Genomic DNA, 24,766 nt, shown 5'->3' on the forward strand with positions numbered 1-24,766 from the left:
CCAGACTGTCTCCAGCACTATAAGATACTTATTTTCTTTAAAACTAGCTCATTTTAAAATGCCTCATTCTGAAATTGGAAAAAATTTGAAACTATAGTAAGCAGGAACTGTCCTTCATATGTATATGAATGCTCAGAATTAATTTCTCCTGATACTGCAGACTGACCCTGTGACCAATGGCATATCCATAAAATGGTAAGTTGATTACACAGGAGTTACAGGCTATGGCACTGGAAGCAACAAAACTTCAAAAAAATGTTTTCAAAAATGGAAATATTCAAGCAAAGTTTAAATGACAACACGTCAGAGATGCTAAAGAGATTCCTTCTTTAGGTGCAGAATTGAACTAGGTGACAACAAAGATCTCTTCTAACACTAAAGATCCTATTACTTGTGAAGATTACACCTTTGACCTTGGCCACCTTGGTACCACGTTCTAACCAAACTACCTGGCCATCAACTCTACGAAAAGACAGTATTAAAAGAATATTTTTAACACCCTATTTTGAATTACAATTCGAATAGCGAACAAAAATTTATTCATGGTTTTTATTTTCTTCCTACTGAACTATTAAGAAACTGAAACCTCCAAGTTTTGGTAGATTATTCAGAAAATTTGTCAAGAACTTTTATGAAGTATTGAGGAAATAAAACAATTAGTTCTTAATGCCAAGCATCAAAAAAGTCAACCAGGATTGACAGAATTACAAAACTGATCTCAGGATTACTGCTTTAATGATCACATACTACTATATTACGGTCAACTTTTAATTTACAAGAGACACCAATCTTAGTGATATAATAAAAATTGTCTTCTAAGGGTTCTATAGTTCTCCCCAGACGTCCTACCACTGATCTGCTTCAGTTTACTTTCTATTGCCATCACTGAGAATCAAAAGAGAAAGGAATTTATCATCAAACATATCCACATTTTCCTGGCTCTTCTCCCCTTTCCCATCTTGGACAGTGCCATTTCCCAATATCCTGGCCACTGCAGCTAAGCACATGGTCAGCTCAAGCATACTAAGAGAATTTCAGGGTATAATTTATACAACATAACCTGCAATACAATCTCATTCTCTCAATTAGACTTTTAATCCACGTGTATCTCATCAATCCCTTCCAGGGACTCCTAGTTGTCTCCCTGTTATCCCGTCTTCTGGTTCCTCCTCAGGCTAGAACTTCAAGGATACTGACCTTAAGAGCTCAGGACTAACCTGGGCCCATTCTTTTAACCAACATCTATCTACCAAGGCCCAAAAGTCCCTAATGTCTACCCCCAAAGTCCCTCTATGATCAGAGCACCTGGATAGCAGGTTCATCCTCTTCAAGCCAAGTCTGCTCTCCTCTTAGCCGTCTGACCTGATCAAGATACCACTCTCCGGGTTCTGACCATGTTAAGAAATGTTTATTAATAGGACCTCAGTAAACTTCTTTGCTGAGCTATCTCAACAATCAATACAGGACTCCATTATCACAATTATGTCTTCCCTGTTTCTTTCTTCTTTTTGTCCTAACGAAGTTATTCTAATAAATTCATTCATTATCCCTTAGTTATCAACCATGAATCAGTACCTAAATTCTCTTTAATTTCCCCTATGATTTTACTAAAAAGCCCTCAACCATTTCCAACTCTAAGTACTAGTATCACCAACCACCCACCCAGCTCAGAGGTCCCATCAGTGTATCAAATTACATCAGACTTCCGTCTCCAGGTTAATATAGCTCTCGGGCCCCCTCATCCTTACATAGTTCTTTTTTTTTTTCTTTTAAGATTTATTTAATTACTTACTTACTTACTTGACAGAGTTCACAAGTAGGCAGAGAGGCAGGCAGAGAGAGAGGGGAGAAGCAGGCTCCCCGCCGAGCGGAGAGCCCGATGAGGGGCTCGATCCCAGGACCCTGAGACGACGACCCGAGCCGAAGGCAGAGGCTTTAACCCACTGAGCCATCCAAGTACCCCCTTACATAGTCTTTTAAAGAAAACTGTAACCTTAACCAGGAAAGTACACCAATGATCTTTCTTATAACTCTTAAAATACCAGAAAGACAACATGATATAGTAAAAAAAAATTATGGGCTCTGGAACCAGAAAGACCCAGGTTCAAACCCTGCTTTACTGGCTATGTGGCCTTGAAAAATCCCTTCTCTGAGCTTCAATTTTCTGATCTGTACACCTACTTTACATAAGCTGCTGTAAAGATTAAAATGAAATTAAATGCATAACACAATGCTTAGAACATAGAAGGTGCCCCCAAAATAGCATCTACATTATTATCGCAGTATCATTATTAGAGGTAGTCCCATTCTTACTCCTATTCCCCTAGTTTGGTCTGGAGTCATCCTTCGACCATTTTTTTTTCTGCTAACGGTGAAGGTGGGTGAGTGAGGGGACAGGTGAGGGAAATTTCTCTTTCCAAGTTTGCCATTCTAATCTCGCTTACAAAAACTGACTGGCTAGGGCACCTGGGTGGTTCAGTGGGTTAAGCCTCTGCCTTCGGCTCAGGTCATGATCCCAGGGTCCTAGAATCGAGGCCCGCATCAGGCTCTCTGCTCAGCAGGGAGGCTGCTTCCCCCTCTCTCTCTCTGCCTGCCTCTCTGCCTACTTGTGATCTCTCTCTCTCCCTCTGTCAAATAAATAAATTTGTTTTAAATCTTTAAAAAAAAAAACTGACCAGCTAAAAGAAATTTCTCAAGAGCAACCAAACATCCTCATAAATTTATGTTAATAATAAAAAGCAATGACTTGTAACAATAATTCATATTACTAAGTAACTACAAAGGGAAAATATATCCTAATAGAATAAATCAATAAAGAAGTTACTCCAACTTACTAGTAAACTGATAGCTGATAATTATCCGAAGACATAAAATATACTCCTGACACTATCAAGGAACAAAAGCTTCCACAAAATGTTACCTACAAATCACTCTTTCAGTCCTATAAATTTATAGTAAAGACATTTTTTTAAATTTTTGTTTTGTTTTAAAATTTGTTTCAAGTTATATTTATATGTAACATAATATAATACCTTTAGCACCTGCTTTAAGAAATTAAATTTATAAGGTTTTGTTGTTGTTGCTGGCATAAATCAATTCAAAAGACAGTACGAACTTATACTTTATATCCAAACCAGGACAGTTTTAAAATTGAAATAAGATGCTATTAATTATGCCAGGGAAAACAAAACAAAAGTGGGACATACGGTCACCCCATCAGTGGTCTGCTCTTTTCATTTACCATTCACAGTCCACATACATTTTGACCTGTTCTGACATTATTGCTGTTATGAAATCTTAAACATCCTGAAGGATCAAGCACCAGGCATTCAGAATTGATGAGATCAAATTCCCAGATTCTCAGTAAGACATTTAAGTAACCTATCTATTCTAGGAATTAAGACTAATGAGCTAAATTAATTCACTCCAGCTTGACAAACTCTCAGAGGATGTCTTATTTAATTTTAAAGTGAATATTATAATGTCTGGTAAAGGTTTCTCTTAGATCAAAGTTTTAGAAAGCATAACACTGATGGGGAAAACTGTGCTCAAAGTTATTTTAATTCAAATCTAAAATTAAGAGAAATAAATTTATAATATACATTATTTTTTAAATCCATGCTTCCCATGGAGGGACACTACCTTTTGTTCTAAGTCAAAGAAATATCCTTTTTTATCTTGCATAAATTCTTATTTATTCTGGACAAATAGAGAAGTTGCTATTTCCAAAGCTGGTTTCTCATCCTCAAAACAAAAGTACTTTTGATTACTTTGGCTCTTCTTGCTCTTTCTAAAATTAAGAAGAATCAAAAGAGTATAATACAAAGTAAATACCTCTTGAGTGTCCTAAGTTTGAGATTCTGACATTCATTGATAACCTCCACTGAGTAAGATTAATTATGTGGGTACTAAAATCTGAGTAATTCAGACTAACTGAACTTCAAAAAACTTAGCTTTTTTTTTACTTGAAATGACTTAATTTAGCTCAATTTTATATAAACATACATTCTTCAAAACTCAAACTATTTCAATTATAAATTATGTCCAAAGCTAGTTCATAAACAGTGATCATACTCACATTTGACTTATAACACTATATTCTCTATAAATTAAAAAAACAATATAATCTAGTTTCTACAAATTTGAAAGAAAACATTTTACCTAAACACAGTATATTAATCTACCAAACAGCACTTTTACAGGTGAAATAAAGGTCTGATACCTACCTAATATGCAGAATACATCAGCAAGAATGGAGGGCATATCCTCACGAAATTCCTAATTATAAAAATATAATTATTCATAGTAAATACAAGAATAGCACACTAGCAAGTTTGGTTTCAGAATAAGTCTTCAGTAAAACTTAAAACCTAACAAAACCCCAACACCCCTAAATAATAAAATTCAAGTTTCATAATACAGAGAAAACAGAAAGAGACAATAGTTGGAAAAAAAATGTTTAAACGTCTACCATGAAAAAAACTGATAAAAAACTTGATTAAAAAACCTAACATGCACCTGAGAAAGTATTAAAGAGCATTAATGAATGACACTTTTCCAATGAAGTTTCATGTTAGAAACCACCGGAATTTGGGTACCTTAAACCTACTGTTAAAATGGTACATTTTTTATCTACAACTTTAAATGTGCTCATGCCTGAATCAACACTGATTTATGCAAAAGTCCTAGTGGTATCAGAACAGAAATCTAAAAAACACAAAAACAATTACAAGTTGTCATTCCATAACTCAAGATACTTTGAAGATGAAAACAATTACCAAAAATCCATCTTTATTTTCTTTATGCACTGATGTTTGTAGCCTTTGGAGAAACTAAGCCAAAATTCTCCCCTCATTTCTGGATGAAAACTTCAGCATTTATTCTAGATTTGTCTCCTGACTTCCTACTCCCATGCCCAATTTTAGAAAGATTTTCCATTAGTAAGGATCAAAGTTCAATCATTGCAATTAGTTTGCTGGCACTATAGCAACCCTTAAGACTAGCCTATTTTCAGAGAGTAAAGGAAAGAAATATAATCCTAACAATAAAACTGGCAGCTGTAAGAGACAGGCAAGATACGCTTCCATGGCTAAGGCAGGGGACTATGGGACTATGAGAAAGCCATGAGAAAGACAATCCAGCTGCAAAGGTGTATATAAAGACTCAAAGGAAAGGGGAAGCTAAGTAAAAACAAAATACGCATTAAGTCCATTTGGACTGTTCATTTTCAAAAAATGGGTAAAACATTAGAACAGAATCCTAAACAGACTATACCAATGGCCAATTTACAGAATGAATGAACCTTAATTGCACACCACTTTAGTCTCAAAAGTTTCTTAAGGGCTATGAATTTCTGCCATGTCTACTTGAATCCAAGTACTCAGGCTACTTAAAGAAAAGGGCAAGACAACAGTTTTCAATATGGAATATAAGTTGTTGAAAAAAACAGACTACTCCAACATGAATTAATACATTAATACTGCTGTGGTCAGATAGAGACAATTTAAGGATAAAAAAGAAACTCATATTGAACCTCAACTGCTCAACTACATTTCAGTATGTAGGGGAAAAAAAAAATCACAACAGCTAAACAGAGAAGTTCCTTGTGACTATCCTCAGAAAAGCACAGAAAGCGTATGAAGGAGATTACCTATCCTAACAAAAAAAAGCTAGAGAAGCTTAAAGCAGCACAAGGGAAATTCATACTGGTGTCAAGCTCCAGGTCCTACACCTCGATAATACTCATGAAAGCTGCTCTCAACTGTATAGATAATTTAATTTATATAAGGTTAAAATCCAGCCTAATAATAATAGAATAATATACCACTTAAATAAGTTAAGAAACTCAACTACTGGTTTACAATCAACACCCTTACAATTTGAGAGCTCATCTTACAATTCAAATACCAAACACCCATGAAAAGTATCTGGTCTGAATCTAACTTAAATTCTCTAATAAATAAAAGAGTGAGACAGAAAAATCATGTAAAGTTTAGGAAAAACCCTAGTTACTAATATTTTCTAACAGGAAACAAATGAAAATTGGCATCTAGTGAGCATTAGCTAGAACTACTCAATCTCCATTTAAAATAATTTAATTCTCAAATTTTAAAATTTATTTCATTTCTAGACATAACTGCAAACAAAAAATGTTTTGATATGCTACACTGGGAGAAAAATATTCTAGTCAAATTATTTTTATAGTAGCATTTTTAATTAAGTATATCGTGATTTTGTTACAAGGCAGGGTTGGTTTTTTTTTTTTTTGCCCTCTGAGCTTACCTAACATTTTCTGCTTTACTCACAATCAGACAAAAAGATTAGAATATCTTTATTTCATCCTAGCAACAAGAGCTTACCAATATTGCCTTAAAACATTTACTATTATAATTTTGAACAAAATAAAATGCAAATTATATACTTTAGGGATCTTTGTATCAAAGGCAAAAAGAAATATGTAATAATTATTAAATTTTAAAAACGTATGTGTGTCTTTGTGTGTGTATATACTTACGCTAATGTCATTAAGAACATTAGATGCCTGTTCATGCTTTAGATTTCCTTTAATGACATGGTAAGATAACTCATAAAGAGCCTGCTGGAAATCTGTTGAACATAAAAGAAAGAGTATAAGAATACAATCTCTTAAACATAAAAGGTAGGTCCTTCTGAGGGAAGACTTCTGTATTTCCTACTTCTCGAAATTATATCAAAAATAATAAGAAAAATATACTTTTAGTGCTTTTCTCTAGCAGATTTTTTTCCCTTTTACTTTCACAAAAACACAACACTAAAAGTAGAAAATAGTTAACCTTGACTCTACTACTATAACTATTGCTTAAACATTTCCTTCCAATCTTGGGCGCCTGGGTGGCTCAGTGGGTTAAAGCCTCTGCCTTCGGCTCAGGTCATGATCTCAGGGTCCTGGGATCGAGCCCCACATCGGGCTCTCTGCTCAGCAGGGAGCCTGCTTCCTACTCTCTCTCTCTGCCTGCCTCTCTGCCTACTTGTGATTTCTCTCTGTCGAATAAATAAATAAAATCTTTAAAAAAAAAAAAAAAAAAAACATTTCCTTCCAATCTTTTTCAATGTATTTACATATTTTACATATTTGCAATCACAGTGCACATCACTTGGCACTCTGATTCCCCCATAAACACTTTTTGAAGTATTTTATCATGCTACCAAAGTCTCCAAAATTATTTTCAATGACTGCATGGAATTCCAGCAGGTGGATATAAACTAGTGTAGCCATTTCTCTCACCAGCAAATTTCACAGATTTTTTTCAATATATTCAGATTATAGTCAATTTAATCTCAGTGCTACATTGACAATGGGTAAAGCAGTCAACATAAAATCAACTTTTATCCATATCCTACTCTCAGAGAAATTTCTCCCCAAATCTAGATCTTTTCTCCTCTAGTTCCACAAGAATTCAAACTAAAATAATTACATACATACATACATACAAAAGAAAATGGCAGTTCTGTGAGAACTGTCAACTACAAATAGTCTCATTCACAATTACCATAGCTTCCTTCCCTGGAGAAGGAATGGGGGGTGGGGGGGCTAATGGTCATGTGAATACCTCCTTCTGGCCATATTTTTCTTAAGTTCTACACATTGAAAACTTTACCTCCTTCCTCTTATTAAAAGTAGAACAACTGTACGGTGACAGATGGTAGCTATGCTTGTGGTGAGCATAGCATAATGTACAGGTACAGAGTTGTTGAATTACTATGTTGTACACCTGAAACTAATTTATTATGTGTCGCCTATATTTAATTAAAAAAAAGGTAGAAAAACAAGTAGCTCTAAAAACAGCTGTAAAATAAAGTCAATTTATCCTTCTGAAGGGAATCAATACTCTTTCAGGGCAAAATAGCAAGTAAAACATAAAATATTTGGGGCGCCTGGGTGGCTCAGTGGGTTAAGCCTCTGCCTTCAGCTCAGGTCATGATCTCAGGATCCTGATATCGAGCCCGCATCAGGCTCTCTGCTCAGCGGGGAGCCTGCTTCCTCCTCTCTCTCTGCCTGCCTCTCTGACTACTTGTGATCTCTGTCTGTCAAATAAATAAATAAAATCTTTTAAAAAAACACATCAAATACTTAAAAATCTTCTCTCAGGGGCACCTGGGTGGCTCAGTCGTTGAGCGTCTGCCTTCAGCTCAGGTCATGGCCCCAGGGTCCTGGAATGGAGCCCCACATCGGGCTCCTCCTCCGCAGGAGGCCGGCTCCTCCCTTTCCCACTCCCACTCCCCCTGCTTGTGTTCCCTCTCTGTCTCCCCTTCTATCAAATGAATAAATAAAATCTTTTTAAAAAAATACAAATTTAAAAAATTAAAAAATACAAATCTTCTTCCTTAGTTTGATTACTTGTCATAAAAAAGGAACAGGGTAGAAATCAAAACTTTTATCAACCCTTTAAACAACCTCATTTACAATGTTATTAATTTACAGTATTTTACAATGAAATAAATTTGTCCACTAAATTATCTGCTAAAGAAATACAGCCAGAGGGCACCTGGGTGGCTCAGTGGGTTAAGCCTCTGCCTTAGGCTCAGGTCCTGATCTCAGAGTCCTGGGATCCAGCCCCACAACCGCATCCCACATCTGCATCTGGCTCTCCACCCAGCGGGGATCCTGCTTCCCCCTCTTTCTCCGCCTGCCTCTCTGCCTACTTGTGATCTCTCTGTCAAATAAAAAAATAAAATCTTTAAAAAAAAGAAAGAAAGAAAGAAAGAAAAGAAATACAGCCAGAGGGAGCCTGGGTGGCCCAACAGTTAAGCATCTGCCTTCAGCTTAGATCATGATCCCAGATCAAGCCCCATGTCCGACTCCCTGCTCAATGCGGAGTCTGACTCTCCCTCTCCCGACCTGTGTGCTCACTCATACTCTCTCTCTCTCTCACTCCCTCTCTCAAATAAATAAAAATCTTTAAAATAAAAAAATTTAAAAAAGAAATACAGCCAGAGTATTTCAATTTCTTTTGAAGAATTCATTATTAAACATATTCTATACCCTTTTCATAAGTATGCCTTCATTATACTTATAATAAACTATATAAAAGCTAAAATGCAAAGAAAAACTTTTCTATCTGGTAATATGGTAGAAATATGAAGTTGATTTCATGCTTTCAATTTCCATTAATAAAATGCTTTTATAACAAATAAGGCACTTGTTTTTAAAGTTATCCAGGGACCCCTGGCTGGCTCAGTCAGCAGAGTATGCAACTCTTGATCTCGGGGTTGTGGGTCCGAGCCCACATTAGGTGTAGAGATTACTTAAAAATAAAATCTTTTCAAAAATTAAAAATTAGGGGACACCTGGGTGGCTCAGTCGATTAAGCCGCTGCCTTTGGCTCAGGTCATGATCCAGGTGTCCTGGGACTGAGTTCTGCATCGGGCTCCTTGTCCAGCAGGGAGCCTGCTTCTCTCTCTGCCTCTGCCTGCCACTCTCCCTGCTTGTGCTCTCTCTCTCTGACAAACAAATAAATAAAATCTTAAAAAAAAAATTAAAAACTAGGAGCGCCTGGGTGGCTCAGTGGGTTAAGCGTCTGACTCAATTTCGGCTCAGGTCATGATCTCAGGCCCATGGAATTGAGGCCCACATCAGGCTCCACACTCAGTGGGAAGTCTGCTTCTTTCCCTCTCTCTACCCCCCCCCCCGAGTGTATGCTACCTCTAAAATAAATAAATAAAATTAAAGTTATCCAGATAACTAAGTTTAAGAAAAAAAATTGCTCTTGGAAGGACAAAACAGCTAAACAACATAAACTAAATTCCCAGAAGAATATGGGCTCATAGGAGCTGAGGAAATTCTAATCTTAATCAGAGAATGAGATTAAAATAGAGAACAAATAGCCCAGATCATTTTGCTGACACTAAGTGACATGAAAACAATCATAATGTCATCCACAAAACAGCAAAGGCAGTCCCCAATTCATATGTTTTTAAATGCCCATTTAAATGGTTTGGAACATCTATTGTATTTTAGCCACTGAAACAAGAAGTGGTATTTTTTTTAAAGATTTTATTTATTTATGACAGAGAGACAGCGAGAGAGGGAACACAAGCACAGGGGAGCTGGAGAGGGAGAAGCAGGCTCCCCACTGAGCAGGGAGCCCACATGGGGCTCGATCCCAGGACCCCGAGATCACGACCCCAGCCGAAGGCAGATGTTCAACTGACTGAGCCACCCAGGCGCCCCAAGAAGTGGTATTTTAAGACTACCAAGGCTAACCCCCAAAAATTCTGTAAAATCTATACTAAAGTTGAAAAAAAATTACATTTACAATGTGGAGGAAAATTTAACAAGCCTTATAATTATAGACAGAAATAAATAAAAGATTTTATCTTAATGCTAACATTTCAGAAAAAGTAGGGTTTTTCCTTTATTTTTAGTATTCTCCACACCGAGAGTGGGACTCAAACTCACGACATGCAGATCAAGAGTTGCATGCTCTTCCAACTAAGCCAGCCAGGCACCCCTCAGAAAACGTAGTTTTAAGGACAGCCACAAGTAAAAGGGACTTCTAGAAATTCTTAGAGATTCTTTGTGGGATTTCAACACAGAAGACACTAGTTCTTGGTTATGTCAGGACTACTCATGTTTACCAGCCATCATTACAATATCATTTTACTGGGGGGAAGGGATTTATAAAAAAGAAGTAGTGTGAGCAAAGGATACTGAGAAGGCAGGGGCAGAAAGGGAAAGGGCTCAGGGAATACTGCTCAAACTCAATCCCCCTGAGACAGAACGAAGGAAAAGTCTGAAGAAATGACATTCTTAGTTTTCTGCATGGACCACCAAATGAAACCCTTAGACCAAAGCTTGACTGTCGGCAGCTATCAGCCAAAGAATGTATGTATTGTGGAAGTAGGCAAGGGCAGGTAAAAGACAGCAGCAGCAATTCAGTCAATGAGGCCACACTCATAACTATTTTTGGTTTCATACATGAATCAGAACAACCATGCAAATTAACAATAATCTGGTAGGTATTAAAGATCCATACAGTCCCTTTTAAAACTGAAGAATAATCATCCTGTGTTACATTATTTCAGTTTTTTGAAAATTCTTTCTCTTATTTTACCCAGATAAGATTTCAATCACAGATAAGATCAAAATTAACTGAGAAGTTATAAACTTGTTTTAAACATAGAGAAGAAAAAAAGTTAAGTACCCAAATGCTTTTAGGAAGGAGTCTTTCTTTACTTTCTTACAATCCTGGCAGTCAACTGACTTATTCAAAGAAAAGGGACTACAGGGCACCTGGGTGGCTCAGTCCTTAAGCGCCTACCTTGAGCTCAGGTCATGATCCCAGGGTCCTGGGATCGAGCCCCACATCAGGCTCCCCGCTCAGCAGGAAGCCTGCTTCTACCTCTCCCACTCCCCCTGCTTGTGTTCCCTCTCTTGCTATGTCTCTCTCTGTCAAACAAATAAATAAAATCTTTTTTTTTTTAAAAGGCATTATAGCAACCTCAGAAATCTTTATGAAAGATCATGCAACTTTATAAGCAGGCTAAACTGGAAAATAATTGGGGGTGCAAGCTAGTAATGTTAACACAGGTCTTACCCAAATGACAAAAAAACAAAAAGGCTCATTTGTTAAAAAGTGCTTTCCACTCAAAAATTCAAATGTTCTTTAAAGTATACACTCTCATATTAAGATAATATTTAATTTTTGATAAAACAAAAGTAAATTTATCTACAGAAAAACGTTTTTAGGGGCACCTGGGTGGCTCGGTGGATTGGACCTCTGGCCTTTTGACTCAGGTCACGATCTCAGGGTCCTAGGATGGAGCCCCACATCAGACTCTCTGCTCAGCAGGGAGCCTGCTTTCCCCCCACTGCCTGCCTCTCTGCCTACTTGTGATCTCTGTCTGTCAAATAAATAAATAAAATATTTTTTAAAAAGTTTTTAATCTTCTATTCACAAAGGCATAATTTAAATAACTATAATAAATTTTATTTAAAATAGACTACTGGTTATAAATTATTTTTTCCAGACTGAAAAAAACTGTTATTGGTTCTACCCTCAGTGAAAGCTGCATATGAAAATGCTTTAAACTTACTAGACATAATTGTTTTTGCCCCTCCTTTTCTAAATACAAATGCCTAATATTAAATTAATAAATGCTAAACAGTAAAAGCCTTTAAAATTAAAATTTACATCCTGTTTAATTACATCTTACTTAATAAATCATACTTGTGATATGCAGTAAACAACTCCTTTGCTTTTAATGTTTTCCATGACAACTGCCTTTAATAAGATCCCCAGATACTACCTAAACATAACCAGCTTTAGTAAAAACACCACCTCAGTTTCTGGAAATTTCCTAATGCAAACAAGATCAGAATAGTTTTCCCATGCTAGCTCTTCTCTTCTGTTTATGACTGATAGCTAGCCTGTGTAATTTTTAATACAGCTAGCAACTGCTGATATTTGGCCAAATACACCATGTCATAAGGATAAAAGCCAAGCAATACATAACTATTATGCAGATCAAACATCTATATACAGAAATATGTAGTCTTACTATAACTATAGTTTTAATCCTAATTATACTCTCATAAAGGCTTTATACAATGTGAACTATCTCCTATCTTTTGTTTTTCATTCATAACAATTTAACAGAAAACAGAACATCTATTAATTTTCACCAAGCCAAAAATAATAGCTATGATACTTTTAAAAGTCTTACCTCTGTAAGTTGAACTATCATGGCTTTTATTTTCACTGAGGATCCGGCACAAATGCAAACTAGAATAAAACAGAAATAATCTGCATTCATTTCCAATCCTAATATAGATGACCCTCAGAGAGCAAATTATATCAACTAAAAATATTTGGAAACCTATCAGATGTGTTTAAATCTATTAGTTTATAATGGGAATAAAACAAACCTAAAAACCCTAATTGGTCAGAACTCGAAGATGCTAGTAAATCAATCATTATTTTTGAAAACTGGAAATGAATAAAAATCAAGCACTTATTCTGCCTTTCACATACGAACCAATAACTGATAAGAAATGTCTCTGTACTGAAGTATTTCAGATAATAAAGGAAGAATGACAGAAGAACATCATCATTCAAAGATCCCTAATAAATTAAAGGATCTAAGCACCTATCAATAGCTGTTTACATCACAAGAAGAGACACTGAAACATTTTGTGTGTTCTAATCATGATGAAAGAATACACCACCCACCTATGAAGTTGTCTTTAAGGGGAAAAAAAGTCATGAACCTAAATCTGAACTGTGGGAAACTCTGTACAATGACCCAGTCTCTTCAACAAAAACACTGCAAGAGGTGCCTGGGTGGCTAGGTTGGTTAAGCGCCTTCCTTTGGCTCAGGTCATGATCTTGGGATCCTGGGATCAAGCCCCACATCAGACTCCCTGCTCGGCAGGGAGTCTGCTTCTCCCTCTCACACTGCCTACTGCTCCCCCTGTATTCTCTCTATATATATCAAATAAATAAAATCTAAAAAAAATCTAAAAATCTGAAAAAAAAATACACTACAAGGACAAATTAAAGATGCTGGGGAATCCTCAGGGTAAAAAAGCCTTCAGAGATACATCAATCACGGTGTTTGGATCCTGTTTTAAACAAGTTTTTTTTTAATTAGTATTTCTGAATCGGGGTACCTAGGTGGCTCAGTTGGTTAAGCGACTGCCTTCCACTCAGGTCATGATCCTGGAGTCTTGGGATCAAGTCCTGCGTCAGGCTCCCTGCTTAGCGGGGAGTCTGCTTCTCCCTCTGACCCTCTCCCCTCTCATGCTCTCTCTCTCTCTCTCTCTCAAGTAAATAAAATCTTTTTAAAAAATTTAGTATTTCTGAATCAACTGGAATATTTTATAAAGATCTTATAAACTTTGGGGGTGCCTGGGTGGCACATTCAGTTAAAGCATCTGACGCTTGGGTTTGGCTCAGGTCTGATCTCAGGGCCATGAGATCAAGCCCCACATGGGCTCTGCGCTCATCAAGAAGTGGGCTTGAGTTTTTCTCTCTCTCTCCCTCTGCCCCTCCCCCCCGCCAGCTCTCTCTCTCTCTCTCTCATGCTCTCTCTCAAATAAATCATCAAAAAAATGATTTTATAAATTTTATAAAAATGTATCTTTAGGGGCACCTGGGTGGCTCAGTGGGTTGAGCCTCTGCCTTCGGCTCAGGTCATGATCTCAGGGTCCTGGGATAGAGTCCTGCATCGGGCTCTCTGCTCAGCAGGGAGTGTGCTTCCCCCTCTCTCTCTGCCTGCCTCTCTACCTACTTGTGATCTCTGTCTGTCAAATAAATAAATAAAATCTTTTTAAAAATGTATCTTTAAAAGATAGTACTAAAATATTCACAGATAAAATGAGAATGGGAAAATGGGTGGGGTTATAGGTGAAACAAGATTGGCCAGCAGTTGAGAACTACCAAATCTGATTGATGACTTCATTAGTATTCTATATTCTCATGAGACTTTTTTCCAATAATAAAGTTTAAAAACAAAAAATCTGAAAATTGAAAAAAAAACTTGTATTTTAAATACCTTTTCATTAGATTAATTTAAACATTGTAAAGAAGGATAGATACACACAACACAGTGAAAAGAGGTATGCTTAATTGGAATTCCAGAAAGAGAGAACAGGACAAAAACAATTTTTGAAGAAATAATAGCCAAGAATTCAGTTTTCTACAACTGAAGTGAAGTCCACAACCGGAACATCATAATAAAGCTAGAGAAACCCAAAGACAAATCAGTAAAGCACCTGAGGAAAAAAAAAAGTTCTTCAGGACTTCTCAACAACACCAAAGAATGCAAGATATAGATGAAAGATACATCTGAAGCGCTAAAACAAAGTATCTGCCCATCTAAAATTCTATACACAAAAAACAAAGTTCCAAGCTCCAAAAAAAGACAAAATAAGTACTGAAGTTCAAACAAATAACTGATTCACACACTAAAATAAACACTTAAAGACGTTTTTTAGGCAGAATAAAAATTATTCCAGAGAGAACTTTAGCGTTAAAGCAAGAAATGAGGAAAACGTGGCAAGTATATGGGTGATTCTAAATGAATATTAACTGTTAATAATAACAGTGGCTTGTATTTAAACACGTGCAGTATTAAATATATAGATAAATGGAAAAATATTATTGAAATACATCAAGACTTATGTGGGTTTATCCCAAACACACGAAGTTCATTCAAGTTAATTCACATTAAACTGGCTTTTAAAAATCACACGAGTTCAACAGATACATAAAAAACATTTGACAAAATTTAACAACCATTCACTATTTTTTAAAAAAGACTTAAAAATAGGAATAGAAAGGAAGCATTATAATTTCATAAAGTAGCAGTTCTTTTTAAGATTTTATTTATTTATTTGACAAAGAAAGTCAGAGAACACACCAGGGGAAGCGGCAGAGAGTGAAGGAGAAGCAGGCTCCCCACTGACCAGGCAGCCCGATACAGGGCTTGATCCCAGGACCCTGGGATCATGACTTGAGAAGAAAGCAGGTAACTTAACCAACTGAGCCATCCAGGCACCCTTAGAGTAGCAGTTCTAATAGTGTGGTTCACAAACCCCTGATGCCCAAGACACTTTCTAGAATTCTGCAAGGTCAAAACCATATTAATAATAATACTAACACTTAATTTCCCTTTTTTGCAGTATTAACATTTACACTAAAAGTTCCTTTCTTTTTTTCTTAGAGGGGGAAGGGGCAGAGGGAAGAGAGAGAGAATCCTCAGCAGCCTCCACACCCAGCTCGAAGCGCCACACAGGACTCAATCTCACAACCCTGAGAGATCACAACCTGAGCCAAAATCAAGAGTCGGACACTTAACCAACTGAGCCACCCAGGTGCCCCTGTACTAACAGTTCAAAAGAAAAGGAAGGAAAGTCTGCAGGCACCTTAACATATCAAGGCACTTGCATCAAACTGCTTCATTGATTCTTTGTGATCAAGAAATAGAAAGAGGGACACCTGGGCGGTTCAGTTGGTTGAACATCAGACTCTTGATTTCAGCTCAGGTCATGATCTCATGGGTCCTGAGATCGAGCCCCACACTGGACTCTCCGGTCAATGGAGAGTCTGCTTGGGATTCTCCCCTTCTGCCTCTCTCCCAACCCACATGTGCATGCTCTCTCTCTCTTAAATCAATCTTAAAAAAAAAAAAAGAAATCAAAGGAGAGAATAAAGCCAGTCCCATGTAAGATGTCACCAAGTTATTTTCTTTTTCATGACCATTCACAAAACAAAAGCCAGTTTCACTTAAGAAGGTACTTGAACTTGATGGGAGTGGCATCAGCAAGATGGCAGAACAGGAAGCCCCAGGTTTTCCTTCCTCCCAAAGAAACACCAACTCAACAACAAATACACACACCAATTCCCTTCATGAGAAATTCAGAAACCAGTTAAGAGGCTCCTGCACCCTAGCTGAGCACTAAACCAACTGCATCAAAGCCAGCAGAAAAATTCATGTCACCCTTTCAGCACAGTCCCTCCTCCCGGCACAGCACCACCTGATTGGGAAAAAAAACCTCCCAGCTCCCAAATTCCCCCTGTGGATAGAAAGAGAAGACAGGACTTCACAACGAACATTCTGACTTGGGGTAGGGGCTGCCTGAGGAACTAGTTTCTTTCCTGAACATCTTGAAGAACAGATGGGACCTTATATACCCTAGGTGCCTGAGGCCTGCTGACAACAAAAAAAAGCTGGGTGGCAAGCTGCAGATTCAGAGAATCCACAGTACAGCAAACAAAAACCAATGCAGCTCAGCAACCTCTCCCTCGGGGGAGAAAAGAGTATCCAACATTCCGGCTTTTGGGGGGACTGCCTGAAGGACTGGTTTCTGTTTAGTTTGACCTAGGGCAGTGACGGCACCCATCCTACTTAAGCTGCCTAGGGGCCACCAAGAACAGAAACGAGCTGAGTGGTATGCTGCTACTTCATAGGACCCAGAGTACAACAGATGAACACCAAAGGATACAAAAAGAATACAAGCTTCTGAAAAAGGACAACTGGAAAATTCCTTTAATGTGGAATCTACACACATTAAGTCCAAGATATATCCAGAGAAAAGGTTTGAGAAGGCCCCAGAATCTACAGCCAGGCTCATTGGTAAAGGCCTTTCCCTGTACTAAGCAGCAGTTCACAAAGACTGGGGTAGAGGAGTGTTTTCTCAAATATAATCATACAAACACAAAATTTAAAAGAACGTAAAGAAACAGGGAAGATGGCCCAATAAAAGGAACAAAATGAGTCTCCAAAAACTGACCCTCAAGAATTAGAGATACATGAGTTACCTGACAAAGAATTTAAAATAACCATCATAAAGATGCTCAATGAGCTCAGGAAAATGATGCATGAATAAAAGATTTTCAATGAAAGGATAGAAAATATTTAAAAGGAACCGAACAAATTTTGGGAGCAAAAGAATGTAGTAAGTGGGGCCTCTGGCTGGTTCAGTCAGTAGACCATGAAACTCTTGATCTCAGAGTCATGAGTTTAAGCCCTATAGTGGGCATGGAGCCTACTTAAAGAAAAATAAAAGACTGTAATAACTGAACTGAAAAATAAAGAATGAAACTGGACACATCTTACATCATATAAAAACCAACTCAAAATGGATTAAGTACATAAGTTTAAGATCCAAAACTATGCAATTCCTACGGGAAAACACAGGGGGAAAACAGAGGGAGAAGCAGACTCCCCACTGAGCAGGGAGCCCAATGCAGGACTTGATCCGGGGACTCCAGGATCATGACCTGAGCCCAAGGCAGTCACTTAACCAACTGAGCCACCCAGGTGCACCACGGCAATGATCTCTTGGATATGACAAAAAGAAAAAAAAACAGCCAAGTAAGACATCAAGCTAAAAATTGTATGCACACCAAAGGAAACAATGAGGATGAAAAGGCAACCTATGGAATCGAAGAAAATATTTGCAAACCATATAACTGATAAGGGGAACATCTATAATTCAATAGCAAAAAAACAAGCCAATTAAAAAATGGGAAAAGGAGACACCTAGGTGGCTCAGTCGGTTAAGCAACTGCCTTCAGCTCTGGCCATGGTCCTGTGGTCCCATGGGATCAAGTCCCACATTAGGCTCCTTGCTCAGCAGGGAGCCTGCTTCTCCCTCTGCCTGCCACTTTCCCTGCCTGTGCACTTGCTGGCTCTCCCTGACAAATAAAATCTTTTAAAAAAAAGGGCAAAGAACTTGAACACATTTCTTCAAAGCAGACATACAAATGGCCAATGGTTATATGAAAAGATGTGCAATATCACTTATCAGAGAAATGCAAATCAAAACCAGAGGTATCACTTCTAAAAGGATGGCCATTGTCAAAAAAACAGAAACAGGGGTGCCTGGGTGGCTCAGTGGCTTAAAGCCTCTGCCTTCAGAGCTCAGGTCATGATCCCAGGGTCCTGGGATCGAGCCCCACATAGTCGGGCTCTCTGCTCAGCAGGGAGCCCGCTTCCTCCTCTCTCTCTGCCTGCCTCTCTGCCTACTTGTGATCTCTATCTGTCAAATAAATAAATAAAATCTTAAAAAAAAAAACCGAAACAATAAAGGAGTTATCCAAAGTATACAAAGTACTCTTAAAATTCAATTTAAAAAAACTCAATTTAAAAATGGGCAAAAGACCTTAACAGCCATCTCACCAAAAATACATAGATGACAAATAAGCACATGAAAAAATGCCTTACATTGTATGTCATCAGAGAAATGCAAATTAAAACGAGATACCACTATATACCTACAAGAACAGCTGAAATCTGGAACACCACCAACACCGAATGCTGTTAAGGATGTGGCACAAGAGAACTCTCAACATTACAGGTGGAAATGAAAAATGGTACAGCTATATTAAAGCAGTATGGTGGTTTCTTATAAAACTAAACATACTCTAACCTTATGATACAGCAATCTCACTCCTCGGTATTTACCCAAAAGAAGTGAAAACTTATGTCTACACAAAAACCTATGCACGGATGTTTACAGCAGCTTTATTCATAATTGCCAAAACCTGGAAGCAACCAAAATGCACTTCAGTAGGTGAATGGATAAATTGGTACATCTACACTATGCAACTATTCAGTACTGAACAGAAATGAGCAATCAAGCCATGAAAAGACATGGGGGAACCTTAAATACATTATTACTAAGTGAAAGAAACCAATCTGAAAAGGCTATATAGTATATATTTCCAACTTAGGACATTTTGGAAAAGGCAAAACTATGGGCAGAGTAAAAAGATGGAGAGAGTATGGACTATGGAGAGAGTAAAAAGATCAGTGGTTGCCAGGGGTAGGGGGTAGCCAGAGAGATGAGCAAACAACAAAGAGGAAACTGAGGGCCGGGGAAATACTCTGATACTCTAATAGAGGGTACATATCAGTACACATTTATACAAACCCAAAGTATACACAACATCATGAGTGAAGCCAAAAGTAAACTATGAACTTTGGGGATTATGATGTGTCAACACAGATTCATCAATTGTAACAAAGGTACCACTCCGGTGGGGAATGCTGAAAATAAAGGAGATAGCTATGTATGCGTGGGGGCAAGGGGTAAATGGGAAATCTCTGTACATTCCTCTCTATTTTTTGATTAACCTAAAACTGCTGTAAAAAAAAATTAATTCTTAAAAAAAAACACAAAATAACAAGTGCTAGAGAGTGGAGAAACTTGTGAATTGTTGGTGGAAATGTAAAATGGTGCAGCAACTATGGGAAACCGTATAGAAGTTCCTCAAGAAATTAAAAACAGAACTACAATCCAGCAATCCCACTTCTGGGTATTTAGTCACAAGAATGGAAATCAAGATTTCAAAGAGGTATTTGCACTCCCATGTTCACTGCAGCATTATTCACAATAGCTTTCAAAAAGTAGGAACAATCTAAACGTACATCAACAGATGAATGTATAAAGGAAATGTGGCATATACATACCACTGAATATTATTCAGCTATAAGAAGGAATTCCTGTCATACACCACAACACAGATGAGCCTTGAGGACAGTATGCAAAATGAAATAAGTCAGTCAAAGAAGCATAAATACTGCACGGTTCTGCTTATATGAAGTTTATCTAAGGGAGTCATATTCATAGAAGCAAAAAGTACAATTTCAATAGTTGCCAGGGACCAGAGGGAAAGAGAAATGGGGAGCTGCTAGTCAATGGGTATAAAACAAGACGGAAAAGATCCAGAGATGTATTGTACAAGATTGTGCTTATCTTTAACAATAGGGTACTGTTCACTTAAAAATTTGTTAAGGCTGATCTTGTTATATGTTTTTATCTACAATAAAAAATGTGCTTGATGAAGTAGTAAAAAATATTAACTTAAATAAATCCTGAGCCCTGAGAACATGTCTTTTTTTTAAGAACACGTATTTTAATGAGACATTAATGGAAGGTACATGTGACAAAATGGAAGGTACTCATAAAGCCATTTCTGCCACACACCAAAATATTATAGTTGTCTCCAGGAAAATCACTTAAGCAACTGTTTAAATTGTGAGCTGAACTAGCTGCTTTTTCATAAAACGCCATTTTTACTTGAAAGAACAACTGACAAACAATGGTTATTCAGACTTAAGGCTTTGGCAGGCATTTTCTCAAAAATGAACCAACTGAGCCAGTCACTTCAAGGAAAACAACTGAGAGTATTTGTTGCCAATAATAAAATGTGAGGTTTCAAACAAAAATCCAAATACTGAAAAACTTATAGCTGCCACCATGGACTTGACTAGTTTCCAATTCATAAAAACTCTCCTGATTACGGGGCGCCTGGGTGGCTCAGTGGGTTAAAGCCTCTGCCTTCGGCTCAGGTCATGATCCCAGGGCCCTGGGATAGAGCCCCACATCCGGCTCTCTGCTCAGCGGGGAGCCTGCTTCCCCCCCTCCCCTGCCTGCCTCTCTGCCTACTTGTGATCTCTGTCTGTCAAATAAATAAATAAAATCTTTAAAAACTTTCCTGATTAGTTCAGCGATGATACTAAAGAACGTGGGTTTTTTTAAATTTAATACAATGTACTGTCGCCAGTATTTGGAAGAGCTGCATCATTCAGTGAACCAGTATTTTCCAACTGACCAATGTATGATGTTGCAAAATAATGGATGGGTAAAAGATTTCAAGTAAAAGACAAATGCATTTTAATTCAACAAAGTACAAAAAGTTCACTGATGTGGTTTCGGATTTGGCCTTGCAATAAGCCATTAAGAAACTACCACTTGGGGTGCCTGGGTGGCTCAGTGGGTTAAGCCTCTGCTTTTGGCTCAGGTCATGATCTCAGGGTCCTGGGATCAAGCCCTGCATGGGGCTCTCTGCTCGGCAGGGAGTCTTCTCCCCGCCCCCCCCCCGCCTGCCTCTCTGCCTACTTGTGATCTCTGTCAAATAAATAAATAAAATATTTTAAAAAAAAACAAACTACCACTTAACAAATTTTGACATGATACCAAAGAAGAATAACTACAATTATCTGAAAAGACTATTAAAATTCTCCTCGTTTTGCCAACTATTTATCTGTGTGAGGCTAGATTTTCTTCATATACATCGTCCTACTTCATAGCACACATAAAAATCAACTCTATTTAGGTAAGGCTTAGAAATTAAAAGCAAAATAATACAGCTCCAGAAGATCATAATAGAAGTTCATCTGCCTTAGAATGGGGGAAAGACTGCTTTAACACACACAAAAAAAAACTACTGATAAAGCAAAATATCAATAAATTTGACATTAAAATAAATAACTTCTGTTCATCAAAAATCACCATTTTAAGAGTGGAAATGCAAGCCAAAGAGTAACAAAAGATATCCGCCACATATACAGTATGACCCACAAAGGACACAAATACAGACTCTATAAAGAACTCCTACAAATCAATGAAAGAAATGCAAACAATCCAATAGAAAAATGGGAGAAAAAATAGAAAGAAGCCTTTCACAAGAAATCAAAAATCCAAATGGCCAGTAACCATAAAAAACATGCCCATGGGGACATCTGGGTAGCTCAGTCAGTTAAGTGTCTGCCTTCGGCTCAGGTCATGATCCCAGGGTCCTGGGATTGAGTCTCACAGCAAGCTCCTTGCTAGGCAGGGAGCCTGCTTCTCCCTCTGCTTACACTCCCCATGCTTGTGCTCTCTGACAGATAAATAAAATCTTTGAAGTCTGACAATATTAAATATTAGCAAGGATGTGAAACAAGGTGAACTCTCATACACCTGCTGTTGGAAGTATACTTTGAAACGGTTTCACAGTTTATAGGAAGGTTAAAGTTAGTCACAATCCAGAGCCCAGCAATTTTCTACACTTCAGTATATATCCCATAAAAGCACATGCTTACGTACACCAAGATACTTGTTTCTATTGGCGCTGTTGGTAATAGCTGAAATTTCAAAACAGCAAAATTGTTTATCAATAGCATAAGAAATAAAAAAAAAACTGTGGTAGAGTTATGCAACAGAGCATCTTGTAACTATGAAAATCAAAGAATGGCAAATACTTGCAAAAATATCGATGGATCCTAAAGACATAATGTTGAGCAAAAGTAGCCAGATACAAGAGAATACACCCTCTATGATTCCACTTATAGGAAATTCAAGAACAAACTTAAGCTTATAGCGTAGTAAAACTATAAATAAAAACGAGGATGAGAAAACCAAAAAGTGTGCAATCTGGAAGGGCAGTTGTCTTGACCTGGATATGAGTTACATGGGTGTGCATATTACACTGATTCTTTAAGCTCTACATTTAAGTTTTACACAATTTTCTACGTTGTTTTAATGGCACAATTTACAAGAAGAAATATTCTTATTACAAGTTGCACAAGGCTCTAACAAAAAAGAAAACCAGTGAATGAGTGTTTTTTTACTTTATGTCTACCAATCCTTTTTCTATAGTCAGTAAAACAAATAATTTTTAGGACTTCTAGAGTATCACTCTATTCACACCTAAAGTGAAATATGCCACATTACAATCACCCACAGAGAGATTATTTACTTTGCAGATTATCTATACTGTTGCAGCTGTCTGTCTTTTGATTATTTCAATACTCCATCATCATGATGAGCAGAGTTAAGGCTGTTTAAAGTCAATAAAGTAAACTTTTCTTGGTCAACAATTCACATGTAGGTCTCACAAAATTATCTTCAAAGAATAAAAAGGCCTTGCCAATGGAGACTAATTAAATCTGCATAGTTTGAAAATCTCATTTAGTAATTAGTTTCTTAACCAACGTCTATAAAAAAAACAAAAAGAAGAATTTTCAGAGAACACATTATAAACAGTAAAATAAACTGATTTAAGTTTGACCCCAAGTACTTTAAACTACTTTCCTGAAGAACTAGACAAGCCTTCCAATATGTTAAGAACAGTGGTTAAGCTTTTTAATTTCTCAAAATGTTAAACCTACCACAAACTTATCTGAAATATAAAACAAAATCAATCTTCCTTTCAACAAGCAACACAGAAATATCTGCTTCAGACTAGCATCAGAAAATGTAACCCAAAAATATCTACCATCTAGCTCTTTTTTGTTAAAGAGTAAATATTTAAGGAAGCTGATGGGGCACCTGGGTGACTCAGTGGGTTAAAGCCTCTGCCTTCGGCTCAGGTCTGATCCCAAGCTCCTGGGATCAAGCCTGCTTCCCGCCCCGCCCCCTACCCCCGCCTGCCTCTCTGCCTGCTTGTGATCTCTGTCAAATAAAGAAAGAAAATCTTAAAAAAAAAAAAAAAAGAAAGAAAGTAAGTTGGGATGCCGGGGTGGCTCTATCAGTTAGGTGCTTGCCTTTGGCTCAGGTCGTGATCCTGAGGTCCTGGGATCCAACCCTGCAGGAACCCTGCTTCTCCCTCTCCCTCTGCAGCTTCCCCTACTTGGGCTCTCTCATTCTCTCTCTCACTCACATAAATAAGTAAAATCTTTAAAAAAAAAAAAAAGGTATATCAAGATCACTTCCATATCTGTTATAAAGTATTAAAACAATTCCTTGTGGTTCTCACTGTCCCAAAGGTTCAATTCCCTTTAGAAAGTAGTAGTAGGAAACAATGGTTTTTGACAGAAGAATGGAATGGAATCAAGTAACTCATCTTTCCCTTTGTATCCAGGCTACTAAAAAGCAAAGTCAATTATTCCTTCTTATGGTGAACATACCTGCTTATTCATATTTTCAACAGCTTCATTTTCAATTTGTTTTAATAAGCTTAAAGAATGTCTTTCACAATAATCTTTCCAGTGGAAAGGAGGGAATGTCAGTGTTCCCATCTCATCCCACCTAATCTAATGGTATAGCCATTGTTAAATAATTTTAAGAAATAATTGAAACATAATTCCATTTTGTCAGTCACAAGGCCACAAACATACTCACTGGAATGTAGGTGATAACGTCATCATGAACTATTCATTAGCATCTCAAAGATCTGCTCAAATTGTGTAAGGAATCATGGATGGTTTATTACAATAAGGCAATTCACCTGCATAAGATACTTTTATTTCCCTAGTACAGAACAGTTCTTCCCTGGTTATAGGAGGAAACTAAACCAATTGCTAAGACTGTTTCTCCAATCAGTAGATTTGCCCATGCTCTTCTCCCTAAGTAATTCACCAACAGAAGATCAATCATAAAGTATCCTTAAAAAAAAAAAAAATTCTGGGGCACCTGGGTGGCTCAGCTGCTTAAGCGACTGCCTAAGCAACTGCTCAGGTCATGATCCTGGAGTCCCGCACTGGGATCCCTGCTTGGCAGGGACTCTGCTTC

At 37.5% G+C, this 24,766-nt stretch overlaps 1 protein-coding gene across 4 annotated transcripts in view; it reads right to left on the reverse strand.

Annotated features, from left to right (window-relative positions):
- THOC2 (THO complex subunit 2) overlaps positions 1-24,766 on the reverse strand; it is a gene marked incomplete at its 3' end in the record, with an annotated part of 114,410 nt that overhangs the window by 84,312 nt on the left and 5,332 nt on the right. For all 4 annotated transcript variants that reach the window (XM_080831202.1, XM_080831201.1, XM_080831200.1 and 1 more), the window contains exons 2-4: positions 12,706-12,764; positions 6,515-6,606; positions 4,227-4,278 (exon numbers count right to left, since the gene is read on the reverse strand). In XM_080831202.1, the coding sequence (XP_080687328.1) occupies positions 4,227-4,278; positions 6,515-6,606; positions 12,706-12,764 (203 nt within the window). The remainder of the gene's footprint in view (positions 1-4,226; positions 4,279-6,514; positions 6,607-12,705; positions 12,765-24,766) is intronic.

The sequence above is a fragment of the Martes martes genome (genome assembly GCF_963455335.1).
Source record: "Martes martes genome assembly, chromosome: X".
NCBI classification, from domain to species: domain Eukaryota; kingdom Metazoa; phylum Chordata; class Mammalia; order Carnivora; family Mustelidae; genus Martes; species Martes martes.